We start from the raw sequence: 12,823 nt of genomic DNA, 5'->3' as shown, positions 1-12,823 counted from the left end.
AGGACACTTAGGAGGGGGGGGGGGGGCGGTTCATGACACAGATTTTAAAGGACGGCAAAGTCAACACCACCATTTACACCCTGTATTAGATATATCACACAGTAAGGGTCAGACTCCTGATCCTCCATTCGGTCCATGCTCTGACACCACAATGAACCCATAGATGCAGGAGAACAAAAAACTGTTGGGTGCCAGCCAGTCACTTGCCACTAGGGTCTATTTCTGTGATTCAAAACCTGTTAAACTTTATTGATGATCTAGAGGCCTTGAAAATAATTTTCTCTGGTGGGCCCCGGGAACTCCAGTCCAACACTGCACACAGTTTATCAGTTTTTCTTGGAATTTTTTCTTTAAGGGCACCGCACGCTACTGCCCATGCTACATATTACAGCAAAGGCTTGAATGCTACATTGATGTTATCTGGGCTGTAACTGAAATGATAGACTAGTGTATGTCATAAGATACAGTAAGGCCTAATGCAGACCACATATCGCACTTCTACTGTAGCACTTCCCCCTTAATCTGTACCCCGTCGGCATTAGATGCATCACAGTTATCAAGAGGTTCGCATCTCTGCAGGTCGGTGCGCCAAAATGAAAACCTAGACTGTTTTTGCGCACGGCTATGATCTACACCAGTTTCCTGGTTTAAAATATAATAAATGTGCTGATTCGGCCCCTGGACCATCCTTTCCTTGCCCCTCTTTGCTAACCTTTTGGAGAAGTGGCGAGCGAAGCTCTAAACTACCAACATGTTGCTAAATATTGCGCACCCATGGAATGTGCCAAAGTTTGCAACTTTTGACTCCAGTTTTCTGATGTACTAGGGGTGACAAATATTACCCTATTTTACAATCATAACTGATGCTTCGCCTCATCAAAAATGACATGTCTCCTCCTGCAGCGTAGGCCCTATCAAGAGTCTCCTCCTGCAGCGTAGGCCCTATCAAGAGTCTCCTCCTGCAGCGTAGGCCCTATCAAGAGTCTCCTCCTGCAGCGTAGGCCCTATCAAGAGTCTCCTCCTGCAGCGTAGGCCCTGTCAAGAGTCTCCTCCTGCAGCGTAGGCCCTATTAAGAGTCTCCTCCTGCAGCGTAGGCCCTATCAAGAGTCTCCTCCTGCAGCGTAGGCCCTGTCAAGAGTCTCCTCCTGCAGCGTAGGCCCTATCAAGAGTCTCCTCCTGCAGCGTAGGCCCTATCAAGAGTCTCCTCCTGCAGCGTAGGCCCTATCAGGAGTCTCCTCCTGCAGCGTAGGCCCTATCAAGAGTCTCCTCCTGCAGCGTAGGCCTTATCAAGAGTCTCCTCCTGCAGCGTAGGCCTTATCAAGAGTCTCCTCCTGCAGCGTAGGCCCTATCAAGATTGGCATAGCACACACTGGTCTTGATAAATCAGGGCCAAATTTTTTACTAAGATGGCTTTTCCTTCTGAATTTAGCAAGCATTTATTCCATACGATCATATGGGTGAAAATACATAAATTCTTTTTATTTGTGAATTTTTTTATAAAGCAGTTCACACCATGCGGAATGCTGCAACATTTTGGCCTCCTTGCCCACCACACAACGTTTCGAGAGACTGCTCCCTCTTAGGGCTGATTCACATGACCGTGATCAGCCTGGGACACACGGGCCATCAGTCGATCGTGGCTCCTTTGACCCAAACTGATCATGGGTCTAATGGATTGTAGTCACATCTACATGCCAGTATAGTATACTTTGTAGAAATAATCAGTCGGCAGTCTGGGTGAAGGTGGTGGTTCTCGTATCCTGGGTTGCAGGCCCATACATCCAAGTAGAAGAAGCGGATCAGCACTCGCCCTATGATGCTAATACATTTTCACTTTATTGCCATAAACAGAATACAGGCAAATGTGACACGTTTTAGCTAAACAGCCTTTTTCAAACTTGAAAAAGGCTGTTTAGCCGAAACACGTCACATTTAACTGTATTCCGTTTATGGCAATAAAGTGAAGATTTATTAGCATCAAAGGGCGAGTATAGTATAATAATAAACTAATATAGGAACTGATTGTATCAGAAATGGCTGTGATGCATTTAGTTTGGGTCAGGCGAGTCACGGACGGTCTGGGAGATGCAGCTGTCCCATGGCCTGTGTTGTGTTTCCCGGGCCGAGCGTGGTCATGTGAACCGGCCATGTGTAGAATCAAGGCTTGTTTAAATGCAAAAGGAACTTTATGTTACAAATCGGCGTTCTTTAAATGACAGTCACTGTATGGAGTGGTGAAGCTCCTGGTAGACATGATGGATTGAATTATATTGCTCTGTGGTTAGATTTTGTTTTCAAGAGGACCTGTCATCGGTTTTATTTTTTCAAAAATCTGTAGTCCGCCCTGGAGCAGATGCCATCGTGCTATTTATTATTTTTAAATTGGTCCCTCCGTTGTGCCTTGATGCCCCTGCTCTGTTATCACGCCTAATATGCTAAGGCTACTAAATGTAGCCATGCACATCCCAATGTTCATCGATTACATCGTGCAGGATGTTTTTTTTAAGCTTTTTCTGTTATTTTTAATATGCTAAGTACTAGCATCGGTACAGAGAGTAGGAGACCTCTTCTCAGTGGGTGCTTCCTTCCCCCTGGCTGTGACACTGTCCTATTGCTGTGGACTGCTATACAGCCAGGGAGAAGAGGAGCTGTTCAAAATCTTACGAGATTTACCAGGCTGTGTAAAGAAGTACAGAAAATATTATGTTACCTTACACAGCCTGTTCTCATGAGATTTACGAAATCTCGTCTCCTCACTGGCTGTCAAGCTGTCTGCAGCGATTGGACAGGGAGAACGAGATGTCCACTGAGAAGAGCAGAGGTTTACTCCTCCCTGTACCGATGCTAGTGATTAGCATATAAGGCGCAAGAACAGAGCAGGAGGCAAGACGGCGCAATAAAGGGACCAATTTTTTTTTTTTTAAATTGCACAATGGCATCTGCTCAAGATATTGATTTTAGGAAAAATCCAGTGACAGGTCCTCTTTAAAGGGGTTCTCCTGGAATTAAGAAAATTAAAATACTTAAAGAGGACCTTTCATGGTTTTGTATTAATTGCGATAAATACCTTTACTTGGGAGGTACCCTCCGCTGATGTTGTCACCCTGCCCGATTTTTCTTTAAATATCGCTCCTGCGCCCCGCTGTGCCCCACGTAGTTTTCGCGCTCAGTATGCTAATACTGAGCATTGGTACAGGGAGGAGGAGATGCCAGGGTTTCTCAATGGGCGTCTTCTTCTCCCTGGCTGTGCTGTGATCCAAGGGAGAAAAAAAAACTCACCTTCTCCCTGGCTGTGATTGGATCGTTGCACAGCCAGGGAGAAGGAGACGCTCATTGAGAAACCGTGGCGTCTCCTCCTCCCTGTACTGATGCTCAGTATTAGCATACTGAGCGCGAAAAACTGCGGGGGGGCACAGTGGGCGCAGGAGCGATCTTATAAAAAAAATCAGGCAGGGTGGCAGTATCAGCAGGGGGTACCCCCCAAGTAAAGGTATTTATCGTAATTAATGGAAAACCATGAAAGGTCCTCTTTGAATATAACTTTATTATAAATATATTCCCAAATACCTTTAATTTGTTATCATGACTTGTTTTGTGTAGGGAGTAATCAGGGGAAATAAAAAGGCCGCTGTCGTATAAGTACACACAAAACCTGTCGTAGTCACACAGGAAAACAAGTTACTTCACAACACTGAGCTAAAGAGCTGCCTCATCCTCCTCTCTGCTTGTCAGGGATTATGATCCTGAATACAGCTGATAAGATCTTCAGCTGAATCTCTGTAGAATTGGAGTTCATGAGGAGACATTAAGTACAAAGAGGAGGGTGGGGAGTGGGTAAAAAGCAGCAGCACTTGTATGCAGTCTCCATTGCCACAGCCCCACATTACCACAGTCTGTCCTGTCCGACCTTAATTCCCGGAGAACCCTTTGAAGACCATACTCGATACAAACCATACTGGAGATCTGGCTCCATCTGGTCACTTACAACAATTACCGAATCATGAAATCTGTCTACAGATAATCTCTGCAGACTTTCCACAGCCCTATATCACCTGTTCTCATCTGCTGTCCCTTATTACATCTAATGTAGTCATCTGCTGTCAACAACTGAACTGCCAAGTATTTTTATACCATCTTTAATATTGTAGATTTTTTCCATCTGCAGAGCACTGCTGCTGAAGAACATCATCAGGTCCAAGAGAAATTATAACTAAGTAGTGCACTGGGGAAAAAAAAAAAATCCGGTTCTAGCACACCATTGTTTCACCATTATTTGGCTTCTTCTATGGGCTGATGACAGGTGCTCCTTATACTCCTCCCCTTTATGGACAGCCAAAAAAGAATATATATATATATATATGTGTGTTTAAAAAAATGCTCCTTAAATTCAAAACGAGCAAAAGTCTAAAAAGATACAGTCCCTTTAAATGAAATATATTAACACTATATGACTGACATAGAAAAATAAATATATATATATTTAACTCTGTATACACATACATATATTTATATAGAGCGCTCTAAATATATACATTGATATATAGATATAGTCATACCTATATATTTCTATGTATAAACATCTATATGTATGTGTTCAAATCTACGGTACTTGTCCGGCAGATTGTTGGAGTCACTGACACAACATTTCGGAACAAAAAAAATATTTTCTGCGTTTTTTTTAAAATATTTTTCTTCAAGTCTGTAATGTGGCACTGTTTTTTTGTTTTTTTTTTACTCTTACCACAGTGCCAATATTAAGAGACGTGGACTAAAAACCTGGCTTGGCACTTTCTGCACTTTTTCAATCCTGTTTTGGCCCTACTGCGTATTAGAAAAAAAATAATTTAAAATAAAAAAAAAGAAACATAGTAAGCAAATCATAGTCCCCACCCATTTCTTCCCACCCCGCAGTCCCAACATTTGTGTTCTTGAAAATCTCTTCCCGTTTTTGTTTTGTTCCTCAAGCCCACCCACATTTTTTTTTTTATCCCCAATATTCTCGTCCTTTTTGCTTCTTTTTAGTTATTTAAATGAATCTGTAAAATGAACGGGTACATAGAGGGATTCATGCATTTTTTTTCTTTTTTCGTTTGGTTCATTCTATCCTTTTCGGGAATTTTTTTTTTTAAATGTGTTTTGATTTTTTTTGTCTTTTTTTTTAAAGAAATCAGTTTTTTTTTTCTTCACTTATTTCAGTACTTTGTTCTTGGTAGCTTGCTTGCTCTTCTGTTTGGGTCTCTAGCCCTTTCAGTCTTTGCATACCACCATCACTTATTTAACCCCTTCACTGTTACAGGGCGAGCTCAATGTAGGAGTTAAATGCAATAGGTTGCTTGTACAGGGAAAAACAAATGTCACATCAGTTATACAGAAGTGAATCTCCTAGTCATGTATAAAAAAAAGTTATTTTATAATTTTAGTAATAATGAGTATCCCATGAAATATATATATATATATATATATATATATATATATATATCTTTTTTTTGTGGATATTATGATGATGTACATATTGTATGGTACAATGAGATTGCTATACACTGGGAAATACACTGTACATTTATGCAAAGTAGTTATATGTACAATTAATACAGTATGTTATTTAATGTGCTATGTATTACTACATTTTATCGTTTCCCCAATAATTCATATGCCCTATTACCTAATGTATTTTCACTGGTAATTGTTGGACAAGGATACTCACCATTATTCATGGGTGTACTAAATTCTTATTTTTTTTATCATTTAGAGTAATTTAATCCTAGTTTTATTCTTCTCCTATACAAGCAACGCTATCTTCAACACAGTCTGCATCCTCAATAAAATATCACCTCAAAAGGATATCTACTTCCTGGAGGAGCCCCGAAACCATGATGCCATTTCACAGTGTTTATAGGGTAAGGTAATTGCAATGTGGTTCTAGACCATGAATGTCAGATTTAGCAGCCGGTTTAAGATATCAGACACACCATGTAGGCCAGATAGAACAGATCTGCATACTACTCCAGAAACAAGGAAACGCCAGTAACCAATCTGAGGATATTTTCTCAAGGATGAAGACTTTCTGTAACACATACAGATCTGTGTATCAGGCGTCTGGTGTTGTACAATTCATATTATTTGGGCTTTTTTTTTTCTTTTCTTTTTTGGAGAATTTTAAAAAAAGTATTTTTGTCTTGTAGTTCTCATCCTATATAGAGTTCATCCTATATCTATGGATGGACAATATCAATGCAGCATTTGGGGTCTGTACACGTGGACAAGGCTGTCCTGAGCTCATGTTTTATGATTACTTGGATAACTTGAAATTTCTGCATTTAAGATTTGTTGCCTTGATCATGACGAGAAACTTTTGAAAGATATTTTAGAACCAAAATGGTCCATGTTAATTTACAGCCCAAAGCTTGATACACAGATCCCTTTCGCTAGACCATATTACTTTAGCTTTCTGACCCTCCTTGATCTATATGTCTGTGTCTTTCTTCTCTTCCTCCATCTTGTTTCATACTGGGGTGGTCCTGCGATTGGCTGTGTTGGTGTGCGCAGAGTCCTTATTATCTTTGGGTATACAGTTATGAACTTGGAGGAAGCTGTTATCCGAGTTATAAGTGGCTGTGGGGGTCCCGGCCGATTTGAGTGGGTCGCGGCTCAGCGTGTACATAGAGATCTCAGTGGAGGGAAGCGTGTTGAAGCCCTTGAGACCTACAGGAGAGGCATCGCGGGAGTGGGATGGCTCCGTGGACCGGGAACTGGAGCGGCTGCGCCTCTGATAACGGTAGCGATAACTTGGAATGCGAGTGATTGCAGAGGACTGGAGGTAGTCCGTTGCTCGTGCAGTGGCCCTCAGCTGTTTGTGGCGGTCAATGAACATGTGAACAGCAAGCACCCCCACCATTTCAGCAATAATAAAGGAAAGGGCACCAAAGTAAAAGGACCAGCCATATGAGTAGCTGTTTTTCTTTGAGTCGCTTTTTGAAGGGTCTCCAGCATTGGCAGATATGTACACAATAATTCCAATGATGTTGCTCAGGCCTGTGGAACATAGAAAGAAATGAAAAAGTAAAAACAGGAAAATGGCAGTAAACATTGTGGATCATATCTGCATAGAAAACTGATAACATTAAAGGAGTTGTACAGAATTATTAAAACATGGTTGCTTTTTTTTTTCTCGAAAACTGCAACCTATGGTACCTGTTCATGGGTTGTGTCTGGTAATGCAGCTTAGCTCCATTGAAGTGAATGGGGCTGAACTGCAATACTGGTAGGACTGGCAGAGTAGTGGTCATACATTATACGTACATTTTAGAAATGAAGAGTGGTGACGACTGGTAAAGTGTCTTCCATTACTTTTCTGACATTAGTAGCTTTTATTCAACAATGTGCATTCTAGACAAGGCAATTTGGCATCAAGAAGAGTAGATACTTTAAGAGGTTGCCCTAGCAGAACATTATATGGTTGTCCTTTGATTGAGATCTCTAGAGTTTCACCTGATCACCAGGGAGGCTTTCATTTGAGGAGGGGCTGTTCAGATTAGTCAGACCCTTTAAGTGCATCCTTGTGTAAGCCCAATATATATGCCACATGACTCTGAATTACAGGTGCATCTCAGTGCATATCATCAAAACGTTAATTTATTTCAGTAATTCAATTCAAAAAGTGAAGCTCATATATTATATAGATTTATTACACACAGAGTGCTCTATTTCAAGCGTTTATTTCTTTTAATTTTGATGATTATGACTAGCTAATGAAAACTCAAAAGTTAGTATCTCAGAAAATTAGAATATTATATAAGACCAATTAAAAATTATTTTAATACAGAAATGTTGGCCTGATGATGTCTAGTATATGCACTCAAAACTTAGTTAGGGCTCCTTTTGCATGAATTACTGCATCAATGCGGCGTGGCACTGCTGAGGTGTTATGGAAGCCAAGGTTGCTTTGATAGCGGCCTTCAGCTCGTCTGCATTGTTGGGTCTGGTGCCTTTCATCTTCTTGACAACACCCCATAGATTCTCTATGGGGTTTAGGTCAGGCCTAAACCCCATTCATTACATATAGTGTAATGAATCTATATAATATGAGTTTCACTTTTTGAATGGAATTACTGAAATAAATAAAATTTTACATGATATTCTAATTTGTAGAGATGCCCCTGTATACTGTACCCAAACCAGATAGTTTGCATCTGTGATGGAATCTATGCAGTAACTTACATTGTGATAGGTAGATTGCTTCTGCATAATAAAGCTTAACCCAAAATAATAAATACAGCTGCTGAATGAGAAGAATTTGCCAATCAGAAGAGAAAGCATAATGTGGGTTAAGCTATAAAGATGGGCCACACGGGGATGCCAACCTACTATTTGCTTTTTCTAGACAATTTGGCCAACAATCATAGACAGCCATTTTTTTTGTACTATAAGTAATACAATCATGGCTGTAAGTCATGTTTCCAGAAAATGAAGTATTTCTCCCAGTCAATTATTGCAGTTAGACATGTTTTGTTATACACATGTTTATTTCCTTTGCGTGTATTGGAACAACACAAAAAAACTGAGAAAAAAAGGCAAATTGGACATAATTTCACACAAAACTCCAAAGATCGGCCGGACAAAATTGTTGGCACCTTTTCAAAATCGTGGGTAGACAACTTTGTTTCAAGCATGTAATGCTCGTTCAAACTCACCTGTGGCAAGTAAAAGGTGTGGGCAACATAAAAATCACACCTGAAACCACATAAAAAGGAGAGCCACACTAAGCATGGAGAACAGAAAGAGGAGAAGAGAAATCTGATGACTTGAGAACCAAAATTATGAAAAATATCAACAATCTCAGGGTTACAAGTCCATCTCCAGAGATCTTGATGTTCCCTTGTCCATTATGTGCAACATAATCAAGAAGTTTACAACCCATGGCACTGTAGCTAATCTCCCTGGATGTGGACAGAAGAATTTTTTTTATATAAGCAGCCCCAATCAAGTTCCAAAGAAATTCAAGCTGTCCTGCCGGCTCAGGATGCCTCAGTGTCATTGCGAACTGTCCATCGACATATGAATGAAATGAAACGCTATGGGAGGAGACCCAGGAGGACCCCACTGCTGACACAGAAACATAAAAACGCTAGACTGCAGCTTGCCAAAATGTACGTGAGTAAGCCAAAATCCTTTTGGGAAAACGTCTTGTGGACAGATGAGACCAAGATAGAGCTTTTTGGTAAAGCACATCATTCTACTGTTTAACGAAAAAAAGAATGAGGCCTACAAAGAAAAGAACATAGTACTTACAGTCAAATATGGTGGAGGTTCAAATATGTTTTGGGGTTGTTTTGCTGCCTCTGGCAGTGGGTGCCTTGATTGTCTGCAGGGCATCATGAAACCTGAAGATTACCAAAGGATTGTGGGTCGCAATGTAGGGCTCAGTGTCAGAAAGCTATGTTTGCATCCTAGGTCATGGGTCTTCCAGCAGGACAATGACCCCAAACATACTTCAAGAAGCAATCAGAAATGGATGGGAACAAAGCGCTGGAGAATCTGGAAGTGGCCAGCAATAAGTCTGGATCAAAATTTTATTGAACACCTGTGGAGAGATCCTAAAATTGCTGTTGGGACAGGGCACCCTTCAAGTATGAGAGATCTGGAGCAGTTTGCAAAAGAAGAGTGGTCCAAAATTCCAGTTGAGAGGTGTAAGAAGCTTATTGATGGTTATAGGAAGCAATTGATTTCAGTTATTTCTTCCAAAGGGTGTGCAAACAAATATTACGTTGAGGGTGCCAGTAAATTTGTCTAGCCGATTTTTGGAGTTTGGCGTGAAATTATATAATTTTTGGCTTTTTTTTTGTGTTGTTCCAATACGCACAAATGAAATAAACATGTGTATAACAAAACATGTGTAATTGCAATAAATTTCTGGAATATATACTTCATTTTCTGGAAAAACTTCAGGGGTGTTAACACTTACGGCCATGACGGTATATGGCTATTGCTCAGAATAATAATATCATTTAGACAGCTTTAAGGGTAAGTACAGTCACAATGACCCGCACAAGCTCTTCAAACTTCAAAAAGATCACACAGATGCATCAATTTCTTTATTACGGACACTGACCAAAAGTCTCTGATATTTACTGAATGTCTATGAATTGACAGACCTGGTGCTAACGTTTGGGTATCGTGTTATGCATCCTTATACCTCCATTGCTATATGCATTATAATAATTCTCAAATTTAGAGCCTCTTTGAGCATTGGCATGGGGTGACAGCATCCTGGAAGCATCTGAATAAATGCATATGGTTTGTATTAAACCAGCCTCCTTCACTTTGCATAACACCCTAGGTGCCCCGTTTGCTTACCCTATGCCCTTGGCTCTGGTTCATGGTTTCAAAGTTCTGTCCCTGGATTTTTTGCCCCAGGAAATATTACGGTTTGTCAGGATTAAACCGCTTTCTGCTTCACAGTAATGTTCCTCATTTCCTGTATGTTAGATGATCATGACTCATCCACTCCTGCGGTCAGAGCATTGGATCAATGGTCATTGCCTAAATGGAGTTGTGGCAGAAGAGGAAAATGTATTCACACTTTCCTTCTACAACCTCACTAATATTGCCGATCATAATGGTCTGAATACATTTACTGCAGTACGAGAAGAAAATATGAAATAGAGATTGCGGAACTCCATTTCAGAACATAGATGGTTCTGCTCGTATTTTGCATCTTTCAATATCAATGATGCCTTAGGTGATACAAAGTAGCAGAAAATTCTCTTTACTACAATAGTTTCAGTGAAGTGTTACTGACAAAAATATGGGTCTGCTTCGACTGGGGAAGCAGGGTTATCCGTTCTGAAGATCGCTGGGGGCCCTAGTTATCAGACCTCTACTAATCTAGCATTCATAGGTGATAAATGCTTCAGACCGGAATATTCCTTTATCTATAATCCAATATTGAATGCATAACATCGTTTCAAATAATGCTAGAAATGAAATCATTTGTAAAAGTGCATACTATCCAAGATCAGTATGTTCAAAGTTTTTTGTATTCAAAAGGGTTGTCAGGATTTCAACTTTTGGGAGGAGGCAAACTGCAGAGGGGTAGTTAAATAAAATAAATAAATAAATAAACCTTAAAGGGGCTATCCCATGAAAATCAGACATCATATAGTACATGACAACTTCTTGCTAACAAAGCTAGAACCAACACTGCACCTCACATGGATTCTCCGATACTCCATCCTCTCCGCAAGGCTGCATACAGTATATGACGTAATGTTTGACCTGCAGCAGTGACGTCCTGTGATTGCTGCAGCAAATCACTGGCCTCAGTGGTTTCATGCCATACACCACTGAGGCCAACGATTGGCTGCAGTGGTATACAAGATGTCACCATTGCAGCCACAATATTATATCACATCTGTATCCTAAGAGAGAGAGCAGTGCAGCAGCGCTGGATCGGAGGGAGCTCAGGAAGGTGAGTTTAAGTTTTGTTTTATTACTTTTTGACTGCCTCTTTGCAATTTGTCCCCCAAAAACGTGGAACTCAGACAACGTCTTTAAGTGTCAGTTCTCCAGCTCAATCTGACATCAGGCGTGGAAAGACGTAGTTAAATTGGTGAGCCGTAGAGATAACAGGTCTCCATCAGGGTACGTCCACACAGCGATTTTGGAAGTGACGCTGCAGGACTTTTTGCGATTCATGTATCACTGACTTTTTGCGATTCATGTATCACTGACTTTTTGCGATTCATGCACATCGACCCCATTTATTCATATGGTAGCACTGCGATCTTCAGTCACGCGACAGCTGTTGCGGCCAAAATTGCAGTGTAGACGTACCCTCACAGTCCTATTCTTTTAGCAACTGTACCACCCAGCATGCTACCTGCATCTCAACAAGTTTGATGTCAGATCTGGCAGGAGAACTATAGTGATACTTTCAATTATTATTCACATGTGAGATTGCTAAATACATATCAGGATTACGTGTATTTTATATGTTTCTGCGGATTTGAAGGATATGTTATGATGGTATCTGACCATTTTTATTACAATCTATGCAACAATTATGGTTATGAAATCTAATTTGATTTAGGCCTCTTTCACACTACCGTTTTTTTTTTTTTCCGTTTTGCGGGGCGTTTTTTGCGTTCCGTATACGGAACCATTCATTTCAATGGTTCCGCAAAAAAAAAAAACGGAATGTACTCCGTATGCATTCCGTTTCCGTATTTCCGTTCCGTTGAAAGACAGAACATGTCCTATATTTGGCCGCAAATCACGTTCCGTGGCTCCATTAAAGTCAACGGGTCCGCAAAAAAAAAACCGGAATGCATACGGAAATGCATCCGTATGTCTTCCGTATCTATTCCGTTTTTTGCGGAACCATCTATTGAAAATGTTATGCCCAGCCCAATTTTCTCTATGTAATTACTGTATACTGTATATGCCATACGGAAAAACGGAACGGAAAAACGGAACCGAAACGGAAACACAACAGAAACAAAAAAGCGGAACAACGGCTCCGTGAAAAACGGAACGCAAAACACTGAAATCGACATACTGTAGTGTGAAAGAGGCCTTATATATAGAAAAACATGTTGATATTATGCCCAACTGAAATTGAAACTGAATGTCCACCTTTCTGTACAAGGTCATCTTTAGACATCATTTTATTTTTTCATTTTTATCTCTATGCAGAGGATTTGGAACCCTGTATTAGGAAAAAGAGATTTGACCCTTACATTAAATTATGGTATCAGCTTATCAGCGTATTAGATTTTTTATTTTTTTTGATCATTGTAGGATCAAGCTTTAGTCTTTTATAAGG

General features: G+C 40.4%; 1 protein-coding gene across 1 annotated transcript in view; it reads right to left on the bottom strand.

Annotated features, from left to right (window-relative positions):
- Positions 1 to 6,502: 6,502 nt before the first annotated feature.
- CACNG2 (calcium voltage-gated channel auxiliary subunit gamma 2) overlaps positions 6,503 to 12,823 on the bottom strand; it is a 145,307-nt gene continuing 138,986 nt past the window's right edge. The window contains exon 4 of the mRNA XM_040407293.1: positions 6,503 to 7,032. Coding sequence (XP_040263227.1) covers positions 6,503 to 7,032 — 530 coding nt within the window. The remainder of the gene's footprint in view (positions 7,033 to 12,823) is intronic.

The sequence above is a fragment of the Bufo bufo genome, chromosome 9 (assembly GCF_905171765.1).
Source record: "Bufo bufo chromosome 9, aBufBuf1.1, whole genome shotgun sequence".
Taxonomy (NCBI): Eukaryota; Metazoa; Chordata; class Amphibia; order Anura; family Bufonidae; genus Bufo; species Bufo bufo.
Note: the sequence above shows the minus strand (reverse complement) of the source record. Positions and strands in the feature narration are given on the sequence as shown.